Genomic DNA, 13,158 nt, shown 5'->3' with positions numbered 1-13,158 from the left:
CAGATGACTGTTTGGTTAACTGTGTTTTAAAAAGTGCTGTGAGTAAGAAAAACAATGTAAAAGCATTGGTAAATTTTAATGTATTAGTAATATAATTGTATACAATGACAAAATTATTAAGATGGAATTGGAGAATGCTTGTTTATTCGGTTCTATACCAAATGAAAACAACTATTATATATACATACAATACAATGATAGCACGCATGCAATAATTAAATATAAAGAAACAATGGGCATCATTGCTGCCCATGATGTAAAGGACACGCCCAGATGTGCATCCATCATGTGCAAAGGACTTGCTGACAAGGATTTTGGTATCCACATGCAACTGTCCAAACTGTCCAGAATGTGCATCCACATGCTATATTCCTGCTGTCCACTTTGTACAGATTGGGTGATTTCTTTTCCTTTAACACTGCCCCTCAAGTTGGAGCGTGAATGTCGATGACGCCCAACTTGCCTAGATGTGTATGAAAAATAGGCGCACGAAGTGGCTTAGTAAACAAGTCTGTGACTTGTTCTCCCGTTCTGACATAGGAAGTTTTAATTTCTCCCTTTTCAATTCTCTCACGAACAGTGTGGCAATCGATCTCAATATGCTTTGTGCGTTCGTGATACACAGGGTTTGCAGCTATGTGTAAAGCCGCTTGGTTGTCACAAAATAACCTTGCCGGTTGGGGATGCTCAACACGTAAATCTACCAATAAATATCGCAGCCAACTCAATTCACAAGTAGCTGCAGCCATGGATCGATACTCCGCTTCAGCTGAGGAACGAGCTATTGTAACTTGCTTCTTGCTTTTCCAGGACACCAGTGACTTTCCAAGGAAGATACAATAACCAGTAACTGATCGACGGGTAATGGGGCAACGTGCCCAATCTGCATCACAGTAACCAATTAAATTCAATTCACTTTGGGAAGAGAACATCAAGCCTTGTCCAGGGGCTCCTTTGAGGTATCGAAGAAGTCGATACACTGCATCGAGATGATGTCGTTGTGGATCTTGCATGAACTGACTTAACGTGTTGACAGTGTATGCTATCTCTGGTCTTGTGATGGTCAAATAAATTAATTTTCCAACCAAGCGCCTATACCTTGCAGGTTCATGTAGTGAAGTGCTGCCTGCGGGAATTAGGACCAAATCGGCCTCCATTGGGACCTTCGTGGGTTTGGCGCCAAGAAGGCCAGCCTCCTCCAATATGTCCAATGTATATTTTCGTTGGCAGATTGTGACTCCAGCTTTCGATCGTGCGACCTCAACTCCAAGGAAATATTTTAGAGGTCCAAGATCTTTAATTCGAAATTGACTGCTGAGGAAGGCCTTTAGGTTCTTGATTTCTGCCTCATTGTTGCCTGTAATCACCATGTCGTCAACGTATAATAATACAATAGTGAATGAAGTACCTTTGACTTGAGTGAACAGAGAATAATCTGCCTTGGATTGGCAGAAACCAATGGTACATATTGCTTTAGAGAATTCTCGAAACCAACTTCTGGATGCTTGTTTAAGACCATATAGAGATTTGTGGAGTCGACATACGACATTCTCCCCCTGTCGACGACAACCCGGAGGTGGCAACATGTACACCGCCTCATGAAGTTCGCCATGCAAAAAAGCATTTTGGACATCCATTTGATGTAAGGGCCAATTGCGAACAGCAGCCACAGTCAAGAGGCAACGCACAGTGATGAGTTTGGCTACTGGTGCAAAAGTCTCCTTGTAGTCGATACCTTCACGTTGGGTGAAACCTTTGGCAACGAGACGTGCTTTGTAGCGTTCAAGAGTGCCATCAGATTGGTACTTTAGTTTGAAAACCCATTTGCAGCCAATGGGTTTTTGGCCGGGCGGAAGAGGAACAAAAGTCCAGGTATTATTTTCTTCTAGAGCTGTGAGTTCGGCCTGCATCGCTGCAACCCAGTGGGGATTTTGGCAAGCCTGCTCGTAGGTATTTGGCTCCACCAAGTGTGAAATATGAGAAACAAAGCGTTGATACCCAAGAGATAGGCAGGAATAGGAAACATACCGATGCAGTGGGTAGCGCGTGCTGGACATGGACTGAGAGAGGGCCTCTGAGGACGTGAACAAGGTGGAGTGATGAGCCACATAATCTTTGAAGTGAGCAGGTGGTTTGGTGGGACGGGTGGAGTGACGGAGTGAGATTGGGTGAGGAGTTAGTGGTGCAGGTGGCGGAGAACAGGTAGTGACAGGTTCATGTGACATGGTGGCAGGTGCCATTGGAAGGCTTGAGGAAGGTGCCATGGTAGTAGATTCATGTGGGGTGTCGATGATGGCAGGTGTCATGGTGTCAATGGTGACAGGTTCATGTGGTGAATCAAGTACCGTTTGAAGTAGGCTTGGTGAGGAGTCGGTGTCTTGTGTTGGATGAATAATGGGAGCAACATGTGTGTCGGTTTGGTCTATAGGTGATGAAGATGTGTAAGGGAAGATGTGCTCATGGAAGATTACATCTCGTGAGGTAAAAATTTTTCGTGTGGCTAGATCATATACCTTATAACCCTTTTGGCCGAGAGGATAACCAAGGAAAACACAACGACGAGCACGGACGTCAAACTTATGGGTGGGTGTCATATTGGTGGCATAGCTGAGGCATCCAAAAACACGTAGGTGGGTATAAGTTGGTGGTGTGTTATGCAAAAGTTCGTATGGTGACTTATGGGAGAGCAAGGGTGTAGGTAAACGATTGATGAGATAACAAGCAGTCTGAATACTTTCTCCCCAAAATTGTAAAGGTAAATTGGCTTGAAACCGAAGAGCACGACCAACATTAAGAAGGTGCCTATGTTTACGTTCGACCACCCCGTTTTGTTGTGGTGTGTAAGGGCAAGAGTGTTGAAAAAAGGTGCCACATGATTCTAGGTAGGAACGTATGGAAAGAAACTCACTACCATTATCCGCACGGAGAGCTTTAATGCCATGTTGAAATTGTGTTTTGACCCAAGAAAAAAATGATTTCAATATTGTTTGTGTGTCGGATTTGAAATTCATAAGATGTACCCAAGTAAAACGAGTGAAATCATCAATAGTAAGAAAATATCGTGCCCCAGTATGTGTTTGATTTTTGTGAGGCCCCCAAATGTCACAATGAATCAGGTCAAATGGTGCGAAAGATTTGATTTCACTGTTATGAAATGGTAAACGGGTTTGCTTTGCTAAAGGGCAAACTTCACAAATGTGTGTGGAATCAAAAATTATTTCAGCATGATTTTTTGGCTAATGAAAGTAAAGGTGCGGCCGATGGATGTCCAAGACGCTGATGCCATAGACTAGTGGTACGATGGATGTGGTTGGCAAGGTGAGGGTTTTGTCTTGGTGTAAGATAGTAGAGCCCATCAAAATGCTTGCCCAGGCCAATCACCCTCTTCGTGTCCATGTCCTGCACAACACAAAAACCAGGATAGAATGTCACTATACAGTGCAAAGTTCTTGTCAAGCGACTAACAGACAACAAGTTGACGCGGAACTTTGGTACATAAAGAACTTTGTCAAGAGATAGATCTTGTGACAGATTTGATAGCTTCGACATTGTTGGCTTCTGATCTCTTATTCCTTGGCTTCACATTTTTGCCATGCCATTTGTGTCCCACTAGAAACCCAATAATGTAATAGCAGCGGTCCACCAAGTGTCCACCTCCATCACAGTAGGTACACTTGAGTGACTTACTTGAAAGTGTGTTGAAGGGCTTGCTGTTAGATGACGACACTAAGGTTCGCTGAACCTGCATCGCATGAGAGTTTGTCCCCATATCGCGGCGACTGGCCACGTCCATCTGTCGTTCATGTTGAAGAATGAGACCATGAACTCGGCGTGTGTCAGGGAGCGGGCTCATCATTAAAATCGAGCCTCGTACAGTTGAGTAAGAGTCATTCAATCCCATCAGGAACTGCATAACCCTTTCTTTCTCTTCCCGTTCAGCAAGTCCTTTCAAACCTGCACAAGTGCAAATGAATGGGTCATGGTAAGACGTCAACTCATCCCACAAGGCTTTCATCTTGGTGTAATAGACAGAAACAGAGAGCTGCCCTTGACAACTCTCGACAATTTCTTGTCGAATTTGGTAGATCCTCGAGTCACTGCTCTGCGAAAATCTGTCTTTGAGGTCGTTCCAAACTGCAGCATCATTTTCAGTGTACATGATGCTGCTTGCTATTTCTGAGTGAACTGAGTTCGCAATCCACAATGTTACCATGTCATTGCATCTTTTCCAAGCTGCATATTTTGCATCCAGGAGTGATGGAGCTTTAATGGTTCCATCAATGAACCCAATCTTGTTCTTTGCGTTGAGACCCATGCGCATGGCACGACTCCATTGCCCATAATTGTTCCCATCAAGTGGTTTGGAGACCAAGATAAGTCCTGTATGATCTGAGTGGTGTATGGTGTATGGCTCTGAGAATTCCATGGATTTCTCATCTGGTTTGGTTGGTTCTGTCATGATGTTGACAATGGTGTTTGTGAAGGATCTGTGGTGGTTATGGCAGTGGAAGAGTGAAAGCAGAGCAGAGCAAAGATTAATCCTGCTCTGATACCATATTAAGATGGAATTGGAGAATGCTTGTTTATTCGGTTCTATACCAAATGAAAACAACTATTATATATACATACAATACAATGATAGCACGCATGCAATAATTAAATATAAAGAAACAATGGGCATCATTGCTGCCCATGATGTAAAGGACACGCCCAGATGTGCATCCACCATGTGCAAAGGACTTGCTGACAAGGATTTTGGTATCCACATGCAACTGTCCAAACTGTCCAGAATGTGCATCCACATGCTATATTCCTGCTGTCCACTTTGTACAGATTGGGTGATTTCTTTTCCTTTAACAAAAATAGATATAGTAGTAGGAGTGGGGAGACAACAGCTGTGGTGGGGACAATGGTGGTAATAGTGGTAGTGGTGGTGGTGGTTGCAATGGTGGTGATGGTAGCAGGAATGGAGGTGGTGTTAATAGCAGGATGTAGTTGTTGGGGTGTAGAGGTAATAATGGTGCTAATGGTGGTGCTATCGTCGATGGTGGCAGTTGTGGTTGTGGCGGCAATGGTGGCGGTTGTGGTTATAGTGGAGGTATGGTGGTGGTGCTAATAGTGGGATGTGGTGGTTGGGGTGTAAAGGTAACAATAGTGCTAAGGACGATGGTAGTGCTAGTGGTGGCAGTGGTGGCGGTGGCGGTTGCAGTTGTGGTGGTGGTGGCAGCGACGACAATAATGATGGTAATGACAATGGCAGTAGTGGTGGTTATGGTTATGGTGGTGGTAATGATGTTGATAGTGTAAGGTTAGTGTTTGTAATGGTAGGTCATAACGGTCACTTTATTCTCTAAAGGATAAAATATGTGTGGAAGGCAAATAATGTCATTCTAAAAATATTAATTAATGTAGATATTACAACCTACAAGCTACTTTTAAAAGTTGTTGTCTGGAAGCTATTACTTTTAAAATAAGCAGCATATTTTACTTTTACCAAACATTTTTTTTACTGCTTAGCTTTAAAGTGAAGCAGTTTTTGGTGAAAAAAAAATATATACCAAACGGGGCCTAAAAATGGTGTGTATCCCTATCAACAATATCAACAGTAACATCATCGTTATTTAAGATTTATTTGTTATGAATGTAACGAGACAACATAGAATCATAGACGAGACAATCTAGTCAACATATCGAGATGACAGTGATCGAGGATAGTTCTATTTGAATTTGTTTTCGTACTTTGAAGTTGGTAGCCACTTTTTTTCTTGATTCCGGGTTGAAAGCCCGGCAAATTTTTTTTCAGGGGTCACTCTTTTAAACCTTCTAACCTCTTGTACATTTTCTCATCTCCTTAATGAATATTATACTTTCATAAAAAATGAAGAACAAAGAGTATTTGCTACGTCACAGATGCATCGCAATTTGCAAGAGTAATAATTGTGAGAGTAGAAAACTAGCCAATTTACCATTTGCATTACGGTAGAAAACTAGCTAGTGGAAGACTAGCTGACCTTCCACTAAGGTAGAAAACTAGCCAAGTGCAAATCTAGCTAACATTGCACTTAGGTAGAAACTAGCTAAGTTCAAAACTAGCTAACCTTCCACTAAGGTAGAAAACTAGCTAAGTGCAAAACTAGCTAACATTCCACTAAGGTAGAAAACTAGCTAATGAGTCTTAAAGTTTTACTTTCTACCTGGGCCGAACATTTCATAACTAACGTGTAAGTCACTTTCTGCTTTCTATGATAATTCTCTCTGTTTTATTTTTTTTATTCAGTTTTGTTCTTTCACTAGAGGAATTTTTTCAGTGTGCCAGAAATACGGCTCGGTACACGTGTAATAAGACAATGGTTGAATTTTTTTTTCAAGTTTCTAACCAATTGTATTAGTACACTTGGTGTACCTGACTGTCCTTTTGACAACCTGAAAAGTTTCTCCTTTCACTTAACTTGCAAGCTTGACATGGCTTTCTAAATACCTAATTAAGAAGAGTAATGCTACACTTGAACACGTTTTCCATATCACATTTGTACCACCCATCTAATAGAGGTGAATCCATTAATACATCTAGATTCATCTCTATTAGAGATGAGGTACAAATATGATATGAAAAATGCGATAAGAGTAGCATTTCTGATTTTAAAATTCTTGCAGGTGCCGAAGCCCCAAAACCATAAACCACGGCATGCACGTAGAAACGGTCAAAGCAATTTGGGTTTTTCCGCACCATATTTTGATCTACCTGATGCTCAAATTGACTCCTATTGTTGCATCAACTTACGTTACCTAAGGATAGATAAATATCCAGAGCTTTATTTTGTAGCCTAGCTAAAATGGAGTTCTCAAGTATTCATATTAGCATTTGGTTTATTTTCATGCAACCACTCTTTCTTCTCTTTCTTTTTAGCTCTGCCTCCTCCTCGCGTTTAGTGGGGAATGAGGTGGATAGGCTTTCCTTGCTTGCCTTCAAAGCTGAAATCGTGACCGATACCTTGGGCATCCTTAGCTCTTGGAATGAATCCCTCCACTTCTGTCGTTGGCCAAGCATCACTTGTGGCCGCAGACACCAGAGAGTTACAGTGCTCGACCTCCAATCAAGCGGGATGGCAGGCCACCTATCTCCCCACATTGGAAACTTGAGCTTTTTGAGGACTTTATACCTCCAAAACAATAGCTTCAGCCACACCAGCCCTTCAGAAATTGGTCGTTTGTTTCGCTTGGAAAGACTACACCTTGGTAACAACTCCTTCAGTGGTCATATTCCATTCAACATATCACGTTGCTCTAACCTCCAATACCTTCGCTTATATGGCAACACTCTTAGTGGCGAACTTCCAACTGAAATTGCCTCATTGTCCAAGCTTCGGGTACTTAGTTTAGGCAACAACAATTTTTACGGGAAAATCCCGCCTTCTTTTGGGAATGTCTCTTCTCTTCAGATGCTAGTTGCATATGGAAATAATCTGCATGGAGGTATCCCAAATAGCCTTGGCCAGTTGAAAAGCTTAATGCAATTTTCACTGGGTGAAAATTATTTGAATGGTACCATCCCTCCCTCCATATACAATCTCTCATCAATTAAAGTCATTCATCTGTCTCAAAACAACCTTCATGGAACTCTTCCTCCTGGCTTGGGCCACACTATATTTCCAAACCTATTTTCCACACCAACCAATTCACTGGACCAATACCAGCTTCAATCTCCAAAGCCTCAAACCTTTCAGTATTTTCTATCGCAGCCAATAAGTTTATTGGGAAAGTGCCTAGTCTGGCACGCCTGTCAAATTTGTATTCGTTTGAACTTCATGACAATAATCTTGGAAATAATGAGGAAGGTGACTTGGATTTCATCTCTTCTCTAGTTAATTGCACCAATTTAGAAGGTTTATCTATCGGCCTCAATAATTTTGGAGGAGTGCTGCCTGAAACTATCAGCAACCTCTCAACAAAGCTCACGGAAATATCTTTTCAAGAGAATCAGATACGCGGAAACATTCCCATCGGGGTTGGAAATCTTATCAACATGGAGAGACTAGGCTTTTTTGCAAATTTATTGGCAGGCACTATACCGAGTTCAATAGGTAAACTGAATAAGCTTTAGGACCTATTTCTACGTTCAAATGAATTGTCAGGTAATGTTCCATCATCTCTAGGAAATCTAACTTCATTAAGCAGATTGTATCTCAACTCAAACAAGTTAAATGGAAGCATACCACAAAGTCTCGGAGACTGCAGGTTTATGTTAGAATTGGATCTTTCCCACAACAATCTTAGCGGTCCAATTCCAAAACAAGTCATCAATTTACCTGTTTACTTGAATCTATCTGGAAACCAACTTGCTGAATCCATTCCCATGGAAGTAGGTAACTCACAGCATCTTGGTTTCTTGGATGTTTCTGAAAACAAGTTATCTGGTGAGATTCCACAAAGCTTAGGGAGTTGCACAAGTTTGACGACTCTGTCTTTGAGAGAAAATTTATTGCAAGGGACAATTCCTAAATCCTTGAGCTCTTTGAGAGGAATTGAAGATTTTGACATCTCTCGCAACAACTTGTCTGGCATAATTCCCAACTACTTGGGGAGTTTCCCCTTCTTGCAGAATTTGAACCTTTCATTTAACGATTTTGAAGGTGCAGTACCAATCCAAGGAGTTTTTAAGAATGCAAGTGCGGTATCTGTTGTGGGAAACACATGGCTTTGTGGAGGTATACCTAACTTAAGATTGCCTAAATGCATCTCCAAGCAATCTAAGCGCGGGTTATCTCCTAAGCTGAACTTAATTATCTCAGTTTCCTGTGGGGTTGTCGGCTTGGTCTTCTTGTTGATACTTGTGCTTCTTTATCGATCAAGAAAGGCTAGAGCGCTTAAGTCAACTTCAGGATCATCATTGGGGGTTTCACTTTTGAAACTGTCCTATGGAGATCTCCTCAAAGCAACTGATGGGTTCTCTGCTTCGAATTTGATTGGTTCTGGAAGTTTCGGGTCTGTGTACAAGGGAATTCTCAACCAGCATGAAGAAAGAAATGTTGCGGTGAAAGTACTCAATCTTCAAACATCAAGAGCTTCTAGAAGTTTCATAGCTGAATGTGAAACCTTGAAAAGCATTAGGCACCGAAATCTTGTCAAGCTACTGACTGCTTGTTCAAGCATTGATTTTCAAGGAAACGATTTCAAAGCTCTGGTGTATGAGTTCATGGTGAATGGAAGTCTAGATGAGTGGCTGCACATATCAGCTGAAGGAGTAGATAGGCCAGCCAATCTGCCGAAGAATCTGAATCTCACTCAAAGAGTTAACATTGCCATCGATGTAGCGTGTGCTCTGAATTATTTGCACAACCGCTCCCACATGCCAATAGTTCATTGTGATATAAAGCCCAACAACATTTTGTTAGACAGTGACATGACTGCTTGTGTTGGTGATTTCGGTTTAGCAAGGTACCTCCGGGATGCTTCTTGCCCATCTCCTTTGCACGAAAGCAGTTCCAATGTCATAAAAGGCACCATAGGCTATACTCCCCCAGGTAAATTTTCTTTTATATATATATATATATATATTTTTTTTTATTTGTGCTTGCACTATGTTTTTGTATGTGGCATGAGTTATATTAAGTCACACATAAGAACAAAGCTATGTTTTGGTGCATATAACTTAAGAGTATGGAACGGGAGGCGAGGTATCAACATATGGCGACGTGTATAGCTACGGAATACTGTTGTTGGAGATGTTAACTGGCAAGAGGCCGACAAATGACATGTTTAAAGGTGGTATGGACCTGCACAATTTTGTTATGATGGCCCTACCAGGACGTGTGGAAGAAATATGTGATCCACTAATTGTTCAAATAGAAGAAAGCAGTAGCAGTACTAATCCCAGAAATAATAGGCGGAATCATGCCCCAAATGATCGAAGAAGAACGGTTGTGGAGTGCTTGACTTCCATTGCAAGAGTAGGAGTTGCTTGTTCTGTAATGATGTCGAGAGAGCGAAAAGACATGAGCAATGTGGTAGCTGAATTGAGTCTAATAAGGGATGTGCTAACTGAAACTAGGATGCCTAGAGTGAACTCGTGATGACGACCCAAGTAGTGAGTAATAATACCCTGTTATCGTTAAATAAAATCCCATGACAGTGCTTGAACTTTGCATGGTGATCTTCTGAATGATGACTATGTGAATTTTCCGGTTTTGCAATTTCATTTTGTATGTTTTGTAAATGATCTTAATTTGTAAGATCATCTTTATGTTTGCTTGGAAATTTGGAATTCGTCAATCTAAGTTTGGTTCTTGTTCTTATTAGTAAGTGTTTTTATCGCAAATGATCATTGATATTGATCCAAGTACTCATTTTGGTCCCTAAATTTCAAGAATCAATAAATTTGGTCCTTGACTTTCACTATCGCACATCAACTTAGTCATTCCGTTAAAATCTCATTAATATTTTTCGTTTGTGTGCTGATGTGGTCCCACTAATGCAATCATATGGCTCCACGTGAATTAACTATAAGAAACTATTTTTTTAAGAGTGAACAACGGACAAGTATTCCGTGTTGACATTTTTCTCGCATCCCACGACCCCAACTGGAAAAAAAATTCAATCTAAATTCGATAAAATCAAATCCAAATTTAATTTAAATTTGAAGAAAATAACCAACTAAAGAGAATGAAGAGTGAGTTCAGGAGGCCACGTACTTTAATGGTGTCGTGGTGCCTTCCTTTTCTTTTTGAGCTTACCCTGATGAAGACAATGATGACTATTTTTTCTTTTAGTTTTGGTTTTTAGTTTCTTATTTTACTTTTAGTTTGAAATCTTAAAAAAATAGTTTCTTATAGTTAATCCACGTGGCACCTTATAATTGGATTAGTGGGATAAAAAAAATATTGACGAAACTTTAACGGAAGGATTAAATTTCGATTTCGATTGTTAGTGATTTTTGTCTCCTCATAATTTTGGTTATGTGATTAGTGATTTTTGTTCGTCAATTTATTTTGGGTTTTTCTTTCTGTTGTTTTTAGGGTTTTCTGCTCTGCAAATTTCGATCAAATTGTCTGCATTTGAATTATTTTGTAATTATCGTAATTTATATTGGGTGGAATTGGCCTTTCTATTCTCCAAAATCTTTTTTAGGAATTGCATTTTGCTTAAATTTTGCGAGTTCAAAAAAAAATTGAGACTTTTTCTGATTTTAAATTATTTACACAGTTCCAAAGCACTGTGTGTTAAACAGTGGAATTTTGATTGAGATTGTAGTAATTGCCGTACAAGTTTATACTTTTGTGTGGAGAAACCAGCTGGATTAATAATCATCTTATTTTGATCAAATTTTGCAGTATAAATCACGATCGCATATTTTTGTTTGAAAACTACCCATTAGATTTAGGTTAATCATCATGACATTGGAATTCAAGTTTTTGTTTGTATCAGTGCATGCTATTGCTAATCACCAAATTAATTACGTTTGTTGAAATTTTTGGAATAATTATTTTTTAAATGCCTGATTACTTAAACCTCACTGAGAGAAAATTTTAACGCGTTGTGCACAGGTAATTGGAGCTACTGCAACGTTTTATCATTGACATGGTTAGAATGTGTAGAAATTTAACGGTGAGGGAGTAAATTTTTATTTAAAATAATTCAAGTGACAGTGATCATAAAATTCAGTGGCAAATTGATAAAGTAGTCTTGAACTAAATTAACCATCTACTTAGAGATACATTAACAAATATCTGCATGCACATTTATTCCTAATATTGTGGAATTTGGCAAAGCATATTCATTGTGGTGTATTTGGCAAAACTTGAGTCTCTTTGTCTGTTCCGATATGATAATGCGATTTTAAGTTAGGCATTAGCCATGATTTCATTTGGGCAATTACGAAATATCAAAAAGTACCCTCTCTGCTAAGGATAATACACTCCTGCGGGAACTGGACATCCCAATATTTTGCAATCTGATTACAAATTATCTACCAAAAGTACATACCGCTACCAATTATATGATATTTTTAGATCATGGTCCACTAAAAAGTATTAAACGTGTTATGAATAGAAACGCATTCTAATATGGATTTCTTTTTACAATGGAATTATCTACAAAAAAAGTTCTCAATAGTGGTTACAGTGGAGACCAATATTCAAAACACAGTGGACAAGTCTTTACAAGCTAATCCTACCAGTAATAGAAACCACATCCTTTGTGTCTCTGCTTACATGCTTTTTAACATGGAGAGAAATTTCATCTGTATTTCAGAATTATTGGTCTTCTTGATGTTCAACTGTATGGAAATGGTTCTTGAAATTGTATTTCGGAATTAGTGATCTTGATTCGGAACAAAATGACTAATTTCCTTCTTACATTCCACATGTATGTAAATAGTATCGGTATTATATAAATGTTTGTGTAAATCTTACATGTTCTATACCGTTTTGAAACTCACAGCATAAGAGACCTCTGTTTTCTATATTGATATATTTCCTAAATATTTTTAAAGACCCGCGGCAACGCCGGGGCACTTTTTCTAATCTTACATACTTACGGGCACTTTTTCTAATCTTACCTACTTTGCATGAACCTTCCAATACGGTAGAAAACTAGCATTTTTGAATTAAGAATTATTTTTTAAATGCCTGATTACTTAAACCTCACCTAGAGAAAATTTTAGGGCATTGTGCATAGGTAATTGGAGCTACTGCAACTTTTTATCATTGACATGGTTGGAATGTGTAAAAATTTAACGGTGAGGGAGTAAATTTCTAATTAAAATAGTGCGAGTGACAGTGGTCATAAAGTTCAGTGGCAAATTGATGAAGTAATCTTGAACTAAATTAACCATCTACTTAGAGATACATCAACCTAAATTAACCATCTACTTAGAGATACATTAACAAACATCTGCATGCACATTTATTCCTAATATTGTGGACACTATATAATGATTGCCTACGATATTGTTGTTTACCAACTTGCATTCCAAATTTGAAAGATCATCTTTTACCATATGGCGCACTTTTACTGAGAATGTAGCGTTTATTGTGATTAATTGTTCAGTTTACATGTTTTTTGTGGTGCACCATATGGTGATGCATAAGCTCGAGAGGTCCTCTGGATTTTGGTAGTTGCAAATTTGCAATGATCAAGAAACATGGGACATGATACTAGAAA

At 39.4% G+C, this 13,158-nt stretch overlaps 2 protein-coding genes across 2 annotated transcripts; one reads left to right on the top strand and one right to left on the bottom strand.

The window, feature by feature from the left end:
- Positions 1–3,508: 3,508 nt before the first annotated feature.
- LOC139197810 (uncharacterized) lies at positions 3,509–4,459 on the bottom strand. Its single transcript, XM_070825788.1, has one exon. The coding sequence runs from the start codon at positions 4,457–4,459 to the stop codon at positions 3,509–3,511; it is 951 nt and encodes a 316-aa protein (XP_070681889.1).
- Positions 4,460–6,844: 2,385 nt separating this feature from the next.
- LOC103419215 (probable LRR receptor-like serine/threonine-protein kinase At3g47570) lies at positions 6,845–10,295 on the top strand. Its single transcript, XM_070825287.1, has 6 exons — positions 6,845–7,367; positions 7,440–7,527; positions 7,668–7,766; positions 7,832–7,835; positions 8,860–9,521; positions 9,655–10,295. The coding sequence occupies exons 1-6, from the start codon at positions 6,876–6,878 to the stop codon at positions 10,068–10,070; spliced, it is 1,761 nt and encodes a 586-aa protein (XP_070681388.1). The 5' UTR covers positions 6,845–6,875; the 3' UTR covers positions 10,071–10,295.
- The last annotated feature ends 2,863 nt before the right edge of the window (positions 10,296–13,158 follow it).

The sequence above is a fragment of the Malus domestica genome, chromosome 07 (assembly GCF_042453785.1).
Source record: "Malus domestica chromosome 07, GDT2T_hap1".
NCBI lineage: Eukaryota > Viridiplantae > Streptophyta > Magnoliopsida > Rosales > Rosaceae > Malus > Malus domestica.
The sequence above is the reverse complement of the archived record's forward strand: the minus strand, read 5'-3'. Positions and strand labels throughout refer to the sequence as shown.

What these genes read in the sequence shown, in the direction of transcription:
- LOC139197810 (XM_070825788.1), bottom strand. Translation starts at nt 4,459, where the DNA reads ATGACAGAACCAACCAAACCAGATGAGAAATCCATGGAATTCTCAGAG.
- LOC103419215 (XM_070825287.1), top strand. Translation starts at nt 6,876, where the DNA reads ATGCAACCACTCTTTCTTCTCTTTCTTTTTAGCTCTGCCTCCTCCTCG. An exon ending in CCTCATTGTCCAAGCTTCGG is followed by an intron (nt 7,368 to 7,439) that starts GTACTTAGTTTA and finishes TCTTCTCTTCAG; the next exon opens with ATGCTAGTTGCATATGGAAA. An exon ending in CATAGGCTATACTCCCCCAG is followed by an intron (nt 9,522 to 9,654) that starts GTAAATTTTCTT and finishes ATATAACTTAAG; the next exon opens with AGTATGGAACGGGAGGCGAG.